General features: G+C 37.8%; 1 protein-coding gene across 1 annotated transcript in view; it reads right to left on the reverse strand.

Annotated features, from left to right (window-relative positions):
- The window catches only part of Set8 (SET domain containing 8), a 100494-nt gene extending 90518 nt beyond the window's left edge, over positions 1-9976 (reverse strand). The window contains exon 1 of the mRNA XM_090400052.1: positions 9859-9976. Coding sequence (XP_090256178.1) covers positions 9859-9868 — 10 coding nt within the window. The 5' untranslated portion in view covers positions 9869-9976. The remainder of the gene's footprint in view (positions 1-9858) is intronic.
- Positions 9977-14253: the final 4277 nt, after the last annotated feature.

Raw genomic sequence — 14253 nt, forward strand, 5'->3', positions numbered from 1 at the left:
TTGGAGGGGTGTAAGTCTCTCCAAGCATTGTTAGTTTTTATCAAAAAGATGGGCACTGGATCTCACTAGATCTTTTGTCTGAGAAGGCCTAAGCCCCTCTTCCTTTATGCTATCGAGCATAGCCACTTGAAAAGCAGATTTTACACTGTGTATCTGTCCAGCCTGATTCCTGCTTTCAAGCATTCCAAGTTCTTGCCTGCAAGTCAGTACTTGTAGACAAGAACTTTCCATTTTCAGCAAGCTGAGAAATGAGAAGAAGAATTTCAAGTATTCCAAGTTTGTGAGTGATTTTGGCCAGGGCCATCACCAGATTAGATCGTGCCCCAAGGCAAACAATTAAATATTGCCCCTGATGATTATAAGACGAAAATAGACAATCTCCAATTGCTATTTTGATTTTATTACAAGAGAAACATTAATGCAAAACGATTACATAATAATATTAATTAAATTATTATGTTTGCTCTATGGAGATATCGCACAATAAAACTGTTTTTAAGTTCTTCTAAATTTAAATTATTAGCTATGTCTGTCTCTATCGATAGACCCACCAATCTTTCTTGGGTACTGCTGTTCGCAAATAATTTTTAATCAGTTTAAGCTTGAAAAAACTTCTTCCTGCACTTGCTAAGCTAACCGGAATTGTTAGCATAGTGACGCCGCTGATCATAATATGGCTGAACGAGCCCCCTTATTAAGCTGTGCCATGAGGCAGGCTGCCTTCATGTTACACCCTGTCGATGGTACTGGGTAAGGCTTGGAGAAAGAATGTCACAAGACCCTTATGCCTTGCCAGCTCCATGGAGGAAAGAAACTATCTATCAGAGTGATGGAGTTCATTATCATCATGTTGTGGAAAATGGGCTCCATGAGGATTACAGGAAGGGATGCTGTCTTTACTGTGTGCTGGAGGTTTAAGTTCTCCCATCTTCAAAGGGCATCTTTGGAAATTTGTCAGACTCACTGGCATGTGGGCTGTTGTTATTCTTAAGGTTGTGGGGAAAAAGAGACCTCTATTAGCAGAACTGAAAATATATTTGGTGCTGCATTTGTGTGCCATTTCCTGCTGTTGAGTATTAAGGAAAAGCGAGTGCAAAACATTATCCTGTGGTCAATGGATGTCAAGTTTTGTCCTCCTTTAAAAGAAACACTTAACTTGAGTGGGAAAGCCAGTTTGTTTGGTAAATTGCACTGGTGACATGAGAATCTTTAATGTATGCTAGAGGGCATTGGTAGTTATTTGATTAACATTAATTGTTAATCAAATAGCTACCAGCCTCTGCTTTCCCTCTTGTGGAAGCAGAGGCCTGTATTGCCACCCACTTTCCTAGTAGTTGCTTAAAATGTTTAACGAGTGTAGCCCAGTTCTTATCCACATAAGAGGACATGTTTCCTAGGTAAACTCCCAAGTATTTGTTTCCCACTGCAAACCATATGTGGTGGAGTTGATTCAGTTTATCCATTTGCCACACCACAGTTCTGTGGTTTTATTTGCATTTATTTTGGCTCCTGAGACTGCTTGGTATTGTTGGTATGCTGTTTATATTTTATAGAAATCTTCCTCTTAAAAGGCTATAACTGTAACATCATCAGTATACGATGTCAGGGTTATGGCTTCGTAAGAAGGATTTTTTCCACAGAGTAAACAAAATGTTTACTCTGTGGAAAAAAAGGGCTCTTTGGCAATTGTGCAAAGAGGACTGGAAAGTGGACAGCTTTGTTTAATACCTCTGCTGTATGGTATAGATATGGTGAGCCTATTGTTTATTTTCATGCAAAAGTGTGCTTGATGTGAATATTAGCTATGTAATTAAACCAAATCAAGTTTTACAATAAGATGCTAGGGAATTGGCAGTGCCTTTGAAAACATTGTTTAATTAAGTCTCAACTGTGGGCTGGTTCCGGGGGGAGGGGGTAGAAAGAGGGGAAAATAGTTCCATTGCATAAAAGACTTGAATACTGAGGTAGCAAATTACCAATCAATTAGCATCTCAAGGGTCAAGGTACAAGGTACTGGAAAATTGGATAGGTCAACCTCAGTGACTTACTCATGTTTTATAATACAGCTATAGCTGAGCTAGATAAAGGTAATTGGTTTACAGTGATGCTGCTTGACTTTGCAAAGGCTGTTGACAGGATAACATATGGAATTCTAATCAATAAACTGCAGCACATAGGGTTGGATATAAAGCTGAAATGGATAAGAGGGTGGTTGATGAAGAGATACTAAACAGTAGTTTATTCAGGAGTAGAGTCTAGTAGAAAACCTATGACACTAGTGGCATGTCCAGGGCTGTGTATACTTTGGAATACTATTTAATTTGCACACTGTGCATGAGTATAGGAAATTATCTGAGAGGAACTATTTAGTTGTGTGCTGATAACGCAAAATTGCATGTAGAAAGAGCAATAGTCAATAAAGATGATGCTAAACTTTTGCAGGATGATTTAAATAGACTGGTAGTATAGGCTAAGGATTTGGATTCAGAAAGAATAAAGGAACAAGAGAGGCAATACTCTGTTTAAGAACAATAACAGAGAGAAGATTAGACCTTAGTCAAAATACTTACATTTGCTTCCTTGATTTAGAGAAAGCGTGTGATAAAGTAAACCAGCAAATATTCCTAAACTGTCTAACTAATATCGGCATAGATTTGAGGGATAGGATAATAATTTATCAAATTTACAAAAATCAAAATGGATGGATTAAAATCAATGATAAGGAGAAAATAATAAATATAAGGAGTGGAGTAAGACAAGGATGTACACTTTCACCACTTCTATTTAATATATATTGAAAAGGCCATTCAGGAAACTAAAGATAAAATTATTTAAATTAAGGGGATATTAAATCCCACATTGTTTTAACTAAAGATAAAATAAATAGTGGCATAAAGGTAAATGGTGAGCAAGTCGTGTATGAGATTTGCTGATGACATAGCCCTTGTAGATGATGTTAGGGCCTCCCTCAATGAGGGAGGCCCTAACATCATCAGAAAACAGAACATTAACAAACAATGCTAGAATTACTAAATAATAACCTTGAAAAATATAAAATGAAAATCAACACAGATAGGACTAAAATCATTGTTACAGGCAAAATCCCTATCAATATAGAGCATATAGACATCAGCGGGAAACAAATAAAACAAGTGAAAAGCTTTAAATATTTAGGAAGCCTAATAACAGAAGATGGCAGAACAAGAGAAGACATAAGAACAAGAATAAACAATGTAAAAGCCCAATTCTCTAAGATGAAAAGCATTTTAACAGGAAATCTCAACTGACAATTGAAAAAAAAATTAGTAAAGACATTCATATGGAGCATTGCACTGTATGGATGTGAAACCTGGATTCTAAGCAGAGAAGTTGTAAGAAGATTGGAAGCTTTTGAAATGTGGTGCTGGCACCACATGAACAAAATAAAATGGACAGAAAAAAAATCAAACGAACAAGTCCTGAGAGAGATAAATGAAACATGAACTCTAATTAAATCGATCAAAATTAGAAGGGATAGGTGGTTTGGACATATACTTCGACATGATGGACTTGTGAAAAGAATAACTGAAGGCAAAATAGAGAGGAAAAGAATTAGAGGCCAACCAAGAAAAAGCTTTCTTGACCAAGTCAAAGACAGCACGGGTTCGAGGAGTTACCAGAAGGTTAAGAAGAAAGCCAATGACAGAGGGGAATGGAGGAAATTGCTGCTACCAGTCCCAAAATTGATGCAACCGATGATGATGATGGGCTAAGGAAAATAGATGTCATTTTAATGTAGGCAAGGTGTGAGGTTATGGATTTTGGGGTGAAAAGATTACCAGCTGTGTACAATAGTGATGGAACTGTACTCTATGCAAATGATGAAGCCAGAGATTTGGGGGTATTAGTGGATAGGGAGTTAAAAGTTTAGAAGGCATATTGCAAACATGGCTAAAACAGTTCATCAGATTACTTGGATTTTACACCCTGACAAGCAGAGATAGGCAGGTTATTATACATCATTATAAGGTCTTGATAAGATCCCATCTTGACTACTATACACAGATCTGGTCACCAGTTTCTTGGTGATGAGGAAGAAAGGCTCCAGAGGCAAATGACAAAGATGGTAGCAGGTCTATGGAATGCATGTATAAGGATAGGGTGAAGAGTTCTGGGTTACAGAAATTTGTTGACGGGTAAGAAAGGGATGATATAATTGAGACATACAAATTTCCGAAGTGTTTTTACAAATTTTTCTGAACAGGTGTGGTTGCTAGGGGATACCCTTGGAAATTGGGCAAGAGCACAGTTAGCAAGAGTGTGAGGGGCTAGATATTTTGCTTGAAGAATGGTGAATGAATAGAAGAGTTTGCCAGAGTCTGTTGTGAGAGCCTTGACTGTGAATGAGTTCAAAAGCAAAGTATGACAGATACCACACAAATTTTGGATAGTGTTTGGCATAATGTTAGGGCCTCCCTCAATGAGTCTAATGACTCCATGGAGTTTCCCATATAATAATATTTCACAAATATTTCCATCTGAAAGAAAAAGTATCAAGATGGTTTATCAAGATTAAATAATCTGAATGTTTGTTTTAAAAAATATTTCATAGGCTGAGACATACATACACATATATACTGTGTGTATATATATATATTATTATGGGCAACTCCAAGAGTTCTTAGACTCATCAAGGGAGGCCCTAAACATCATGTCAAGAACAATTATTCAACATTCACACAGTATCTATCATACTTTGCCTTGAACTCATTCATAGTCATGGCACCCACAACAGACTCTGGGAACTTATTCCACTCATTCACCACTCTCCAAGTAAAAAACCTAGTTCTAACACCCTTGTTAACCACACTCTTGCTCAGTTTCCATGGATGGCCCCTAGTCCTACCACCACCAGTCCTGTTCTGAAAACTATCCTCTGAATTAACCTTATAGAAACCCTTAAGTAATTTGAATGTCTCAATCACATCACCCCTTTTCCGCCTATCAACCAATTTCTGCAACCCACAAATCTTCAACCTGTTCTCATAAAGTTCATTCCATAGACCTGCTATCATCTTGGTCACTCGCCTCTGGATCCTCTCCACCTCCTCCCCATCAAGAAGAAACCCTGGTGCCTAGATCCAGGCACAGTAGTCAAGATGGGGTCTTATCAAGAGGAACAATAACTTGCTTGTCTCTGCTCGTCAAAGTATTTTTCATTAACCAAGTGATTTGATGAGCTGATTTAGCCACTTTTGCAATGTGCCCCCCTAAACTTCAACTCCCTTTCCACCAACACTCCCAAATCCCTGGCCTCATCAATCTCCAAGAGTACAGTTCCACCAATGTGGTATACTGCTGCTAATCTTTTCACCCCAAAATGCATAACCTTACATTTTGCGAAATTAAATTGACATCCATTCTCCTTAGCCCAGTCCTCCAATCTATCCAAATCATCCTGCAAAAGTTTGACATCATGTGCATTCACTATTGTTCTACCCAACTTTGCATCATCTGATACAGTGATACTGTTGGACCTTGCTAAGGTCCAGCAGTATCACTATATACCCATTACCCTTATCCAGTTCAGCCATCACTGTTATAAAACGTAAGCAAGTTAGTGAGGCATGATTTACCCTTCAAAAAACCATGCTGTCCCCCATACAGTATACCATTTTCATCTATACATTCCTGTATTTTTCTCGACTACTTTCTCCAAAACCTTGACGACTCCTGATATGCTGATCGGTCGATAATTTGCAACAGCAATCTTGGAACCTCCTTTATGCAGTGGAACTATTTTCCACTTCTTTCCACCCCCTCGGGACTAACCCAGACCCAAAACTCAAATTAAACAAAATGGTCAGAGGCACTTACAATTCTTTAGCCACTTCACATAAGACCTGAGCTGGTATACCATCCAATCCCACAGATGTATTCACATTAAGGTTTTGTAATATGCTATTCGCCTCCATTTCATTCACCTCAATTCCCATATAAATTATTGGTTCCATCATTCCACCTGGATGATATACTCTTGCAAAGTGCTCGCTCAGTAATTCCACTATATCAACTGATTCAATTACCTCCCTACCATCGGCATTCCTTAAAATCATTCTGATGTATACATTTTTTCTTTTACTTGCAGCATATAGAAAAAAACTGTTTGGGATTCTCTTTAGCTTGCGTGGCTAATTTCCTTTCATAATCCGCTTTTGCTTTTCTTGCCACACTCGTTACCTTTCTGGCCTGTTCTTTATACTGTTCATGGGCCTGCAGGTCGCCTTTCACCTTAAATTTCCTCCACAGTTGTTTCTTTTTTTGCAGCTCAAGCTTAATGGTGTTATTCATCCATTTAACCCCTACTTGATTTAATATCTGGACTCTAGGTATACAGTCAGCCATCACCTCCTTCAAACACTCCTTTACTGCTTCTCATGCACTATCAACCTCCAGCCCTTGCAGTTTTACATGCCATAGCACTGAACCAAGCAATTTCCTAAGCTTGTCATACTTACCAGCATGGTAATTCCACATGAACCCTTTCTTAATTGAAAATTCCACACATTTAGCCACCTCCAAGGTCAAGACATTATGATCACTCTCACCAATTGCTGGCAACATGGTCATATTCATTACAGTCAAATTCTCAGATGCAATTGCTAGGTCAAGCACTCTTGAACCCCTAGTATATTCCATTACATGCTGTCTCAGGTAGTTATCCCTTAATAACTGCATAAAATCCAATTCCTTCCTCCCATGTATCCTCCCCCCTTCCAATCAATGTTATCATAGTCGAAATCCCCCATAATAATTACTCTCCTTCCACTCATTGCATCTATTTGTCTATTCATACTATCTCCACCAGCTATTCCATCACCTGGTCTATAGCAGCACCCAACTGTATATTTTGTTCCACTAGTCTCAATCTCACACCAAATAGCCTCAAATATGCTCTCTTCACTATCCTGCAGTTCAACTTCCAATTCTCTTTGGCTGCAGTTCATCAGCTATTATCAATAACACTCCTCCCTCATTCTTTTCTCTCTGTCCTTCCTAAACACACTATACTCTTCACATTCTATCCCACTAGCTAAATCATGTTCTGTCAGCCATGTCTCACTAATGCCAATAACCTGCGGCCAGAAAGAACCAACCAAGGCCAAAAATCTTCCTTCTTGTTCCTAATACTCCTGGCATTATACATGAAGTGCAGAAGCCTGTTAGTTCCACCCCTATCTTGATGCCTTATACTCTAACTATCCCATTCTGATTTATTGTCCTTTGTACTAGCTCAGGCATATTATACACATTCTTACACTCAACTGCCTCCTTGATGTCTACATATCCACTTCCTCCCCCCCCGCCATTAGCTGTAGTTTCCCTGATTCTGCCATCCACTTTCACTTCATTCAGCAACACTTTTTCCAGTCTCAGCACACCAAATCCATTCAGATGCAAACCATCCATCTTATATAAGTCCTTTTTGTCCATCAAACTCAATTCATATGTCCAGGAACTCCACACCACTCCTCCTCCTCCTGCATAACCTGCACATAAGGTAATTTGCAATTATGACCCTCCTCAACTCTTCCCTGTCAAACCACAGCAACAGATTTGGGATTAAATTAATCCCAAATTCACAGCGATTAACAACCTCAGTACTATTTACAGTTGACTCTATCACCTGCCTCCCTAGCAAATCCCGTTTCCCAGTTTTTTGACCATTTACTCTATCCTTTATCAATAAATGTTCTAAATGCCAAATGCCCAATCCATTTAAGTACAAACCATCTCTCTTAAAATACTCCTTCCTTTTATCACACTCATCCCAGACATTCATAATATGAATATTAAGTTTCATTTCATTGCAGAAGCTTTTACACAATCTTGACATCATTTCATTTACTATAATTGCTCTTCTGTTTAATTCATCACTATCAAATCTTGCTAGCGCACTCATGATCTTTCCACTCTCGCTCTTTGCATTCATTGCTATCATTAAATCCTTCAAATCCTGTCTCACAGAAAATCTTTTGCTACCTAGATCATTCATCCCTCATAACTGCAATAATCTCACTCGCTCTGTCCTTCTGCAATTTCACAGCCTCAGTTATATCCTTAATCTTTGACCCAGGATAAATTAATTACTTACGTTTTAATTACTCTACCATCCTTCACACCCTAAATTATAGAATCCCTCTACAGCACAATAACTTTTCTGCTCCTTTTTAACTTGACATCCTTTACCCCACTGATGCTTGCTTTTGTCCCTGATCTTCTCCCACATTCTTTTGTATATCGCTCAACAATCTCTGTGTATGTATTTCTGCACTATTTATTCCATGCACACACTCATCTAATCCGTTACTAAATCTGTAATCTCATTCCATGTCATTCTTAATCCTCCCATACTTTCTATTCCATAAAAAAACATTAGAACATATTGGAATGCTGAAATATAGACTATACAATTTGGTCAGATCAAAATTATGAAATATATTACAGTACAGTCATTTAAAAATATCAGTTTCTTTGTCTCAGGAGAACTTGAGATATACAGTTTACAATTTACTCCAGTTACATTGGGATATGGCTGTATAAAAAAGGAATGTTTCCTATGAGACTGATGGCACCAGGGCCGGCTCTACCGACAGTGCAAGACATGCATTTGCACGGGGCGGCAAGTTTTTTGGGGGTGGCAAAGTTAGCATAAACTATACCAAAAATAAGGGAGAAGGGGCAGAAAAATATGCTACTGCACGGGGCAGCAAAATTCCTAGGAGCGGCCCTGGATGGCACCTAACTGTGAAGTCTTGATGATCACTTAAACTTCGGACATTAGACAAACCAGATGTATCATCATATATTACACTAAAAATTCAGTGTTTATACGAGTCAATTAATACAGGCAAAACAGTTGATACATTAGAAAATTTGAAATGGACTGCATTATCTTTTATTTCTACCTTGACATCAGATTCAAGAAATGATACCATAGACAATACAAGATGATAAAGATGTTAAGTAATCTGGATTGACATCCCTAGCAACTACAGAAGAAATGGTTGACTCAGATGACATATCAAAAGTAGGAAATAAAGGATTGATGTCATCACTACCCAAGATTTTGATTGGCAGTTGAGAATTAACTGTAGCATCAGAAACAGAATGGGACAATACACTGGTATGCACACATTCGTCTGAATTGATGAAAGGATTGTTGTCATCACTACCCAAGATTTTGATTGGTAAGTGAGAATTAGCTATAGAATCAGAAACTGAATGGGACAATACACTGGTATGCACACATTCGTCTGAACTGATGAAAGGATTGTTGTCATCACTACCCAAGATTTTGATTGGTAGGTGAGAATTAGCTTGTTGCTCAAAGATAGACGATATATATATATATATATAGCACACAAAGTAAATCTCAATCAGCAACTTATTCTAGTATTCACCAGTATGACAGATATTGCATCTGTCGTATCACTTATATCCCACCCACCTCCACGAATGAATATATATATATATATATATATATATATATATATATATATATATATATATATATATATATATATATCGAGCGAAAATTAACCCCAGACAATTAACTTAATTTAAATAGTATATTCAAATGTGCAAATTTCTGAATCAATTTGTTATACTTTTCAAGTATTATTAATATTATGAACAAACATTTGAAAATCTTCTCTATTAATGCTTAAGTGAAATGGTCACTTAATAGTCATATAATATCATATATATCAATTAGCTTAAAAAAAAAAAAGTAAACAGAAAAGAATGTGACTTAGATTCACTTTTTCCATTAATAGCTTCGTATTACATGCACTTTTTTTAACGAAAATAGCTCACCTTTTACCATACTTTGATGAGTTAAAATAGAATATAATATGCTGATTAATTTTCATCGAGTAAGAAATCTCATTATTTTGAAGCAGAGAAAAGTCAGTGCGGCTAATGTTAATGTTTACAACGCCTTGGTTAACTCAGCGCCACCCCACCAAAGAAGTCTGACATTTATTTAAATATAAGATTATACACTAGATGACTAGATAAATCATTTTGACTTTTTTATACCATTAACCTGTGATAATTAAAATACTCTGTGGAAAGAAACAACTTCAGATGGATGAAATTCTTCTTCTCATTCCTTAGCTTGCTGAAAATGGAAAGTTCTTGCCTGCAAGTACCAACTTCTTCCATTACTTTCTGAACTCTTGAACTTTTTCAGTCGATTCCAGGATTCCCATCTCAACTAAGTCTTTTGGTACGTTATCCACCTATTTCAATCTCATCCATCTCAGATTCAAATGGACAAAATTATATAGATGAAATTAGCTTTAGATAGATACAAAGATGAACAATAAACGAACACTAGAGCTGGATAAAAAAAGTAATGCCTATATTGTGATATTGTAAAATTTGGAAATGGGAACGGATACTGAACTGATGAAATGACATGGTTGCCAAACGGACATCAAAGAATAGGTCGTAGTGGAAAGGTGTTAAAGATAAAAAAAAAGTGACTAGTGGTCTGCCACAAGCCACTTAGACCACTGTTGTTTAATCTGTAGATTAATGATATTCGGGATAAATTTAATGGTGATATCCAGTCGTTTGCTGATGATGCTGAGTTGGAAAGAGCTATAGTAAATAGAGGCGATGAAGCGGTCCAGTGAGTTGAATGAGTTTAGATTGTGCAAAATACAATGGTTTTTCTTTTAATTTGGCAAAATATAAAATTATTCACTTTCGATTGAATTTTTTTTTTAATCTCTGTAGTCCATTGATGGAATTTCGCTGCCCAAAATTGATAACGCAAGGGATCTAAGAGTTATGGTTAATAGGAAACTGAAGTTCAATGCCATATGTCAAATATTGGTAAAACGGCACAGAAATCACTTTGTTGCTCAAAAACAAAGAAGTCATTGTTCGTCTTTATTAAACTCTTATACGTCCCATCAAGAGCCTGTGTAGCTCAGTAGAAGTGCGTTTGCACCTCTACAGCGCTTGACTGCACGAAGAAAGGATTTCAAATCTAGTCGCCGACTAGAGGAAATTTTTCTAAGCCTTTTTTCGGCCTGTTCCCGAGTTAGTCGATCTCTGGCACGAGCTAGCGGGTTTGTTCTCCCGGAAACTCGAGTTTTTCGTCCCGTAAACTCAAGAAAATTTAAGACCGTAGAACCCACACTATTTTCAGACATTAAATACGAGTGTGAGGGTTAGGGACCACGAGATGGCGGCACTAGCTTGCCGCTTTCTTCACTGCGTACCGATGAATCAGTGATAGCCTTGGGCCAGCTATCTCTCTGATTGGCTACCAGTGGAAATTGAACTGCCCACTCAGTCTCCAAAAGTTAGATAGGGTAAACGGCCCCGCCTTCTCCCTATACGGGAACAACATAGGCGTAGTTGATTTATTTTTATTTTTTATACGTCCCATCTAAAGTGTGCTCAAATTTCGTCAACTGAAATTCTTGAAGAAGTGGAGGTGGTTTAGAGAACTATCATAGATGAATAACCAAGATGGTATCGGACTGTGGAATTTTCTATATGAGGATTGATTGAAAATTTGTGGGTAATAAAAACTGACAGATGTGAGGAAGAGAGATGACTCAATAAAAATATTCAAGTTACTAAAAGCGGTTTATAAACTAGACATATGAAAAAGTTTCAGTACATGGCGGGGGAGGGGGAAACAAGAGATCATCATTGGAAGCTGAGTAAACTTGCCGTTAGCAAGGATGTAAGGTTTACATTTTTTGTTATGTAGGCAAGGAATGAGTGGAATAGGCTGTCTCAGGGAATTGTCAGTGATGACTCAGTGAATCAGTTGAAGGAGAGATATGATAGGTACTATGTGGATAATAGCTAGTTTTTGCCTTCCGTGACAATATATTGAGTAGGGTCGAATAACAGTAACAGGGAAAGCCTGTGTATCGCAGTGAAAGTGGTGTTTGCGCTTCTCAGCGCAAAACCGCTGGATTTCTACGAGTGGAACTTCGAGGTCAATTCTAGAGGAACTTTTACTAAGCCTTTTTTCGACTGGTTCCCAAGTTAGTCGGTCTCTGGCACGACCAAGCAAATGTTTCTCTGGGAAACTTGGATTTTCGTCTCGTAAACTCAAGAAAATCGACATTGGAACCTACACTATTTCAGGAATTAAAATATTGTGGTTTGATGACTAACTCTAATTAATATTATATGAGGGTTAGGGACCACGTCTATTTATATATCTTTCATTAACGCTAAGAAAAAAATTCAGATCACATTAACCATTGTGTAAAATTTTGAGCATTATCGAGACTTAGAAGTGAGTAATTGTACAATATAGCGACAGGGAATGTCTTCCTTGAAGTGTGCTAATGTGATATGTAGAAAAGATACTTTTCTTTTTATTGCGAAAGAAAAAAATAAAATAAAATTTAAATAATAACGCTATCTTACTTTGGAGAATGCAATTCCAATATTTCATGTTTTTAATTATTAAAGGATTATTTTTATCATCACTTTCGGTTACTTATGTTTTAATCAATCTTTAATATCAATGTTCTGACTTTATAAAAATAAAAATAAATATATCTAAAGCATGTGTGTCACTGTGAAAATGACCTTTGCATCCACGCACCTAGGCAGCCTGAAGAAAGTCCATCTAAGTTTGATTCTAGTTGGTCACTAGATGTACTATTTCTGAGCCTAGCCTTTTTAGGATTTTTTTCCCGAAAACTCGAGTCTTTCGTCTAATAACTTCAAGAAAATTGATCGTAGAACTCTCACTATTTCAAAAATGATGTAATGCATTAGGGTGAGGGACCGCAAGATGGCGAAACTTGTTTGCCATACTCTCTCTTTCTCTCTCCCTTGTTGATGCCGTTTAAAATTAGTGATAGTCTTGAACCAGCGATTTCTGATTGGCTAAAGAGGAATCTGACTAGCCCTCTGGATCCAAAAGTGAGATAGGTCAAAACGGCCTCATCTATTCCCTTTGAAATATCAGGCATTAGCAGTTCATTTTATTTCATAAATTATCCCGTTTTATTTAGCATTTACTACACTAATTTTTCAGTTTCGAATGGAAAATCGGTGGGCCCTGACAGCATCCCAGTGGAGGCAGGGAAGGCATTGGGGAAAGCGGGAATTGAACTGCTGTGGGACCTGTTCATGAAAGTTTGCCAATAGGAAAATATACCTAAGGAATGGAGGGGAAAGTACTCTTGTTTTCATCTACAAGGGTAAAGGGGAAATCGGTGGACCCTAACAGGATCCCAATGGAAGCATGGAAGGAATTGGGGGAAGAGGAAATTAACCTGCTGTGGGACTTGTTCATGAAAGTTTGCCAACATTAAAATAAACCCGAGAAATGGAGGAAAAGTACTCTTGTCCCCATCTACAAGGGTAAAGGGAATGCACAAGACTGTAGGAATTACAGAGGAATAAAGTTGATGTCCAACACAATGAAAATCCTAGAAAGGGTTTTTTGAGGGAAGATTGAGGAAGGAGGTGGAGATTGCAAAGGAGCAATTTGGCTTCATGCCTGGTCGGTCTACGATAGATGCTATTTTTGGATTACGGCAGATGATGGAAAAGTTTCGAAAGAAACAACGGGAGCTACATTTGTTGTTTATTGATCTGGAGAAAGCACACAATAGAGTGCTAAAGAAGAAGTCTGGAGGTGTCTGAAGTAGAAGAAGGTACCTGAGAAATATGTCAGGTTGGTGCAGGAGATGTACAGAAATGTGAAGACAAGAGTTTGGACCTGCCAGGGACAGATAGAAAGTTTTCAAGTGACTGGTGGCTTGAATTAATGGTCAGAATTAAGTCCGTACCTGTTTAATATTGTGATGGGGGTGGTGACAGGGAGAAAATAGAAGATGCGCCTTGGACAATGTTGTATGCAGATGACATCTTGCTGTGTGCAGAGTCAAGAGAAGTGGCAGCTAAACTGGAAAGATGGAGAAAAGTACTGGAAGATTGAGAGGTATCAGACTGAACAGAAGTAAGACAGAGTATATGTTCTGCAAAGTGGACGGTGGCCAGGAGACAGATCTGAAGCTGGAAGGAAATGTCATCGGGAAAGTTAGGGACTTTAGATACCTAGGTTCAACACTAAGAGGATGGAGAGGCTGAGAAGGAAGTGGGATGGAGGAACTGGAGAGAGATGGCTGGAGTGGTATGCGATTAGAGGGTGCCAATCAATATGAAAGGCAAAATCTATAGGACAATAGTGAGACCAGCTATGACTAATGC

The sequence above is a fragment of the Typopeltis vanoorti genome, chromosome 11 (assembly GCF_054136105.1).
Source record: "Typopeltis vanoorti isolate ZY-2024b chromosome 11, IOZ_Tvanoo_1.0, whole genome shotgun sequence".
Lineage (NCBI taxonomy): Eukaryota > Metazoa > Arthropoda > Arachnida > Uropygi > Thelyphonidae > Typopeltis > Typopeltis vanoorti.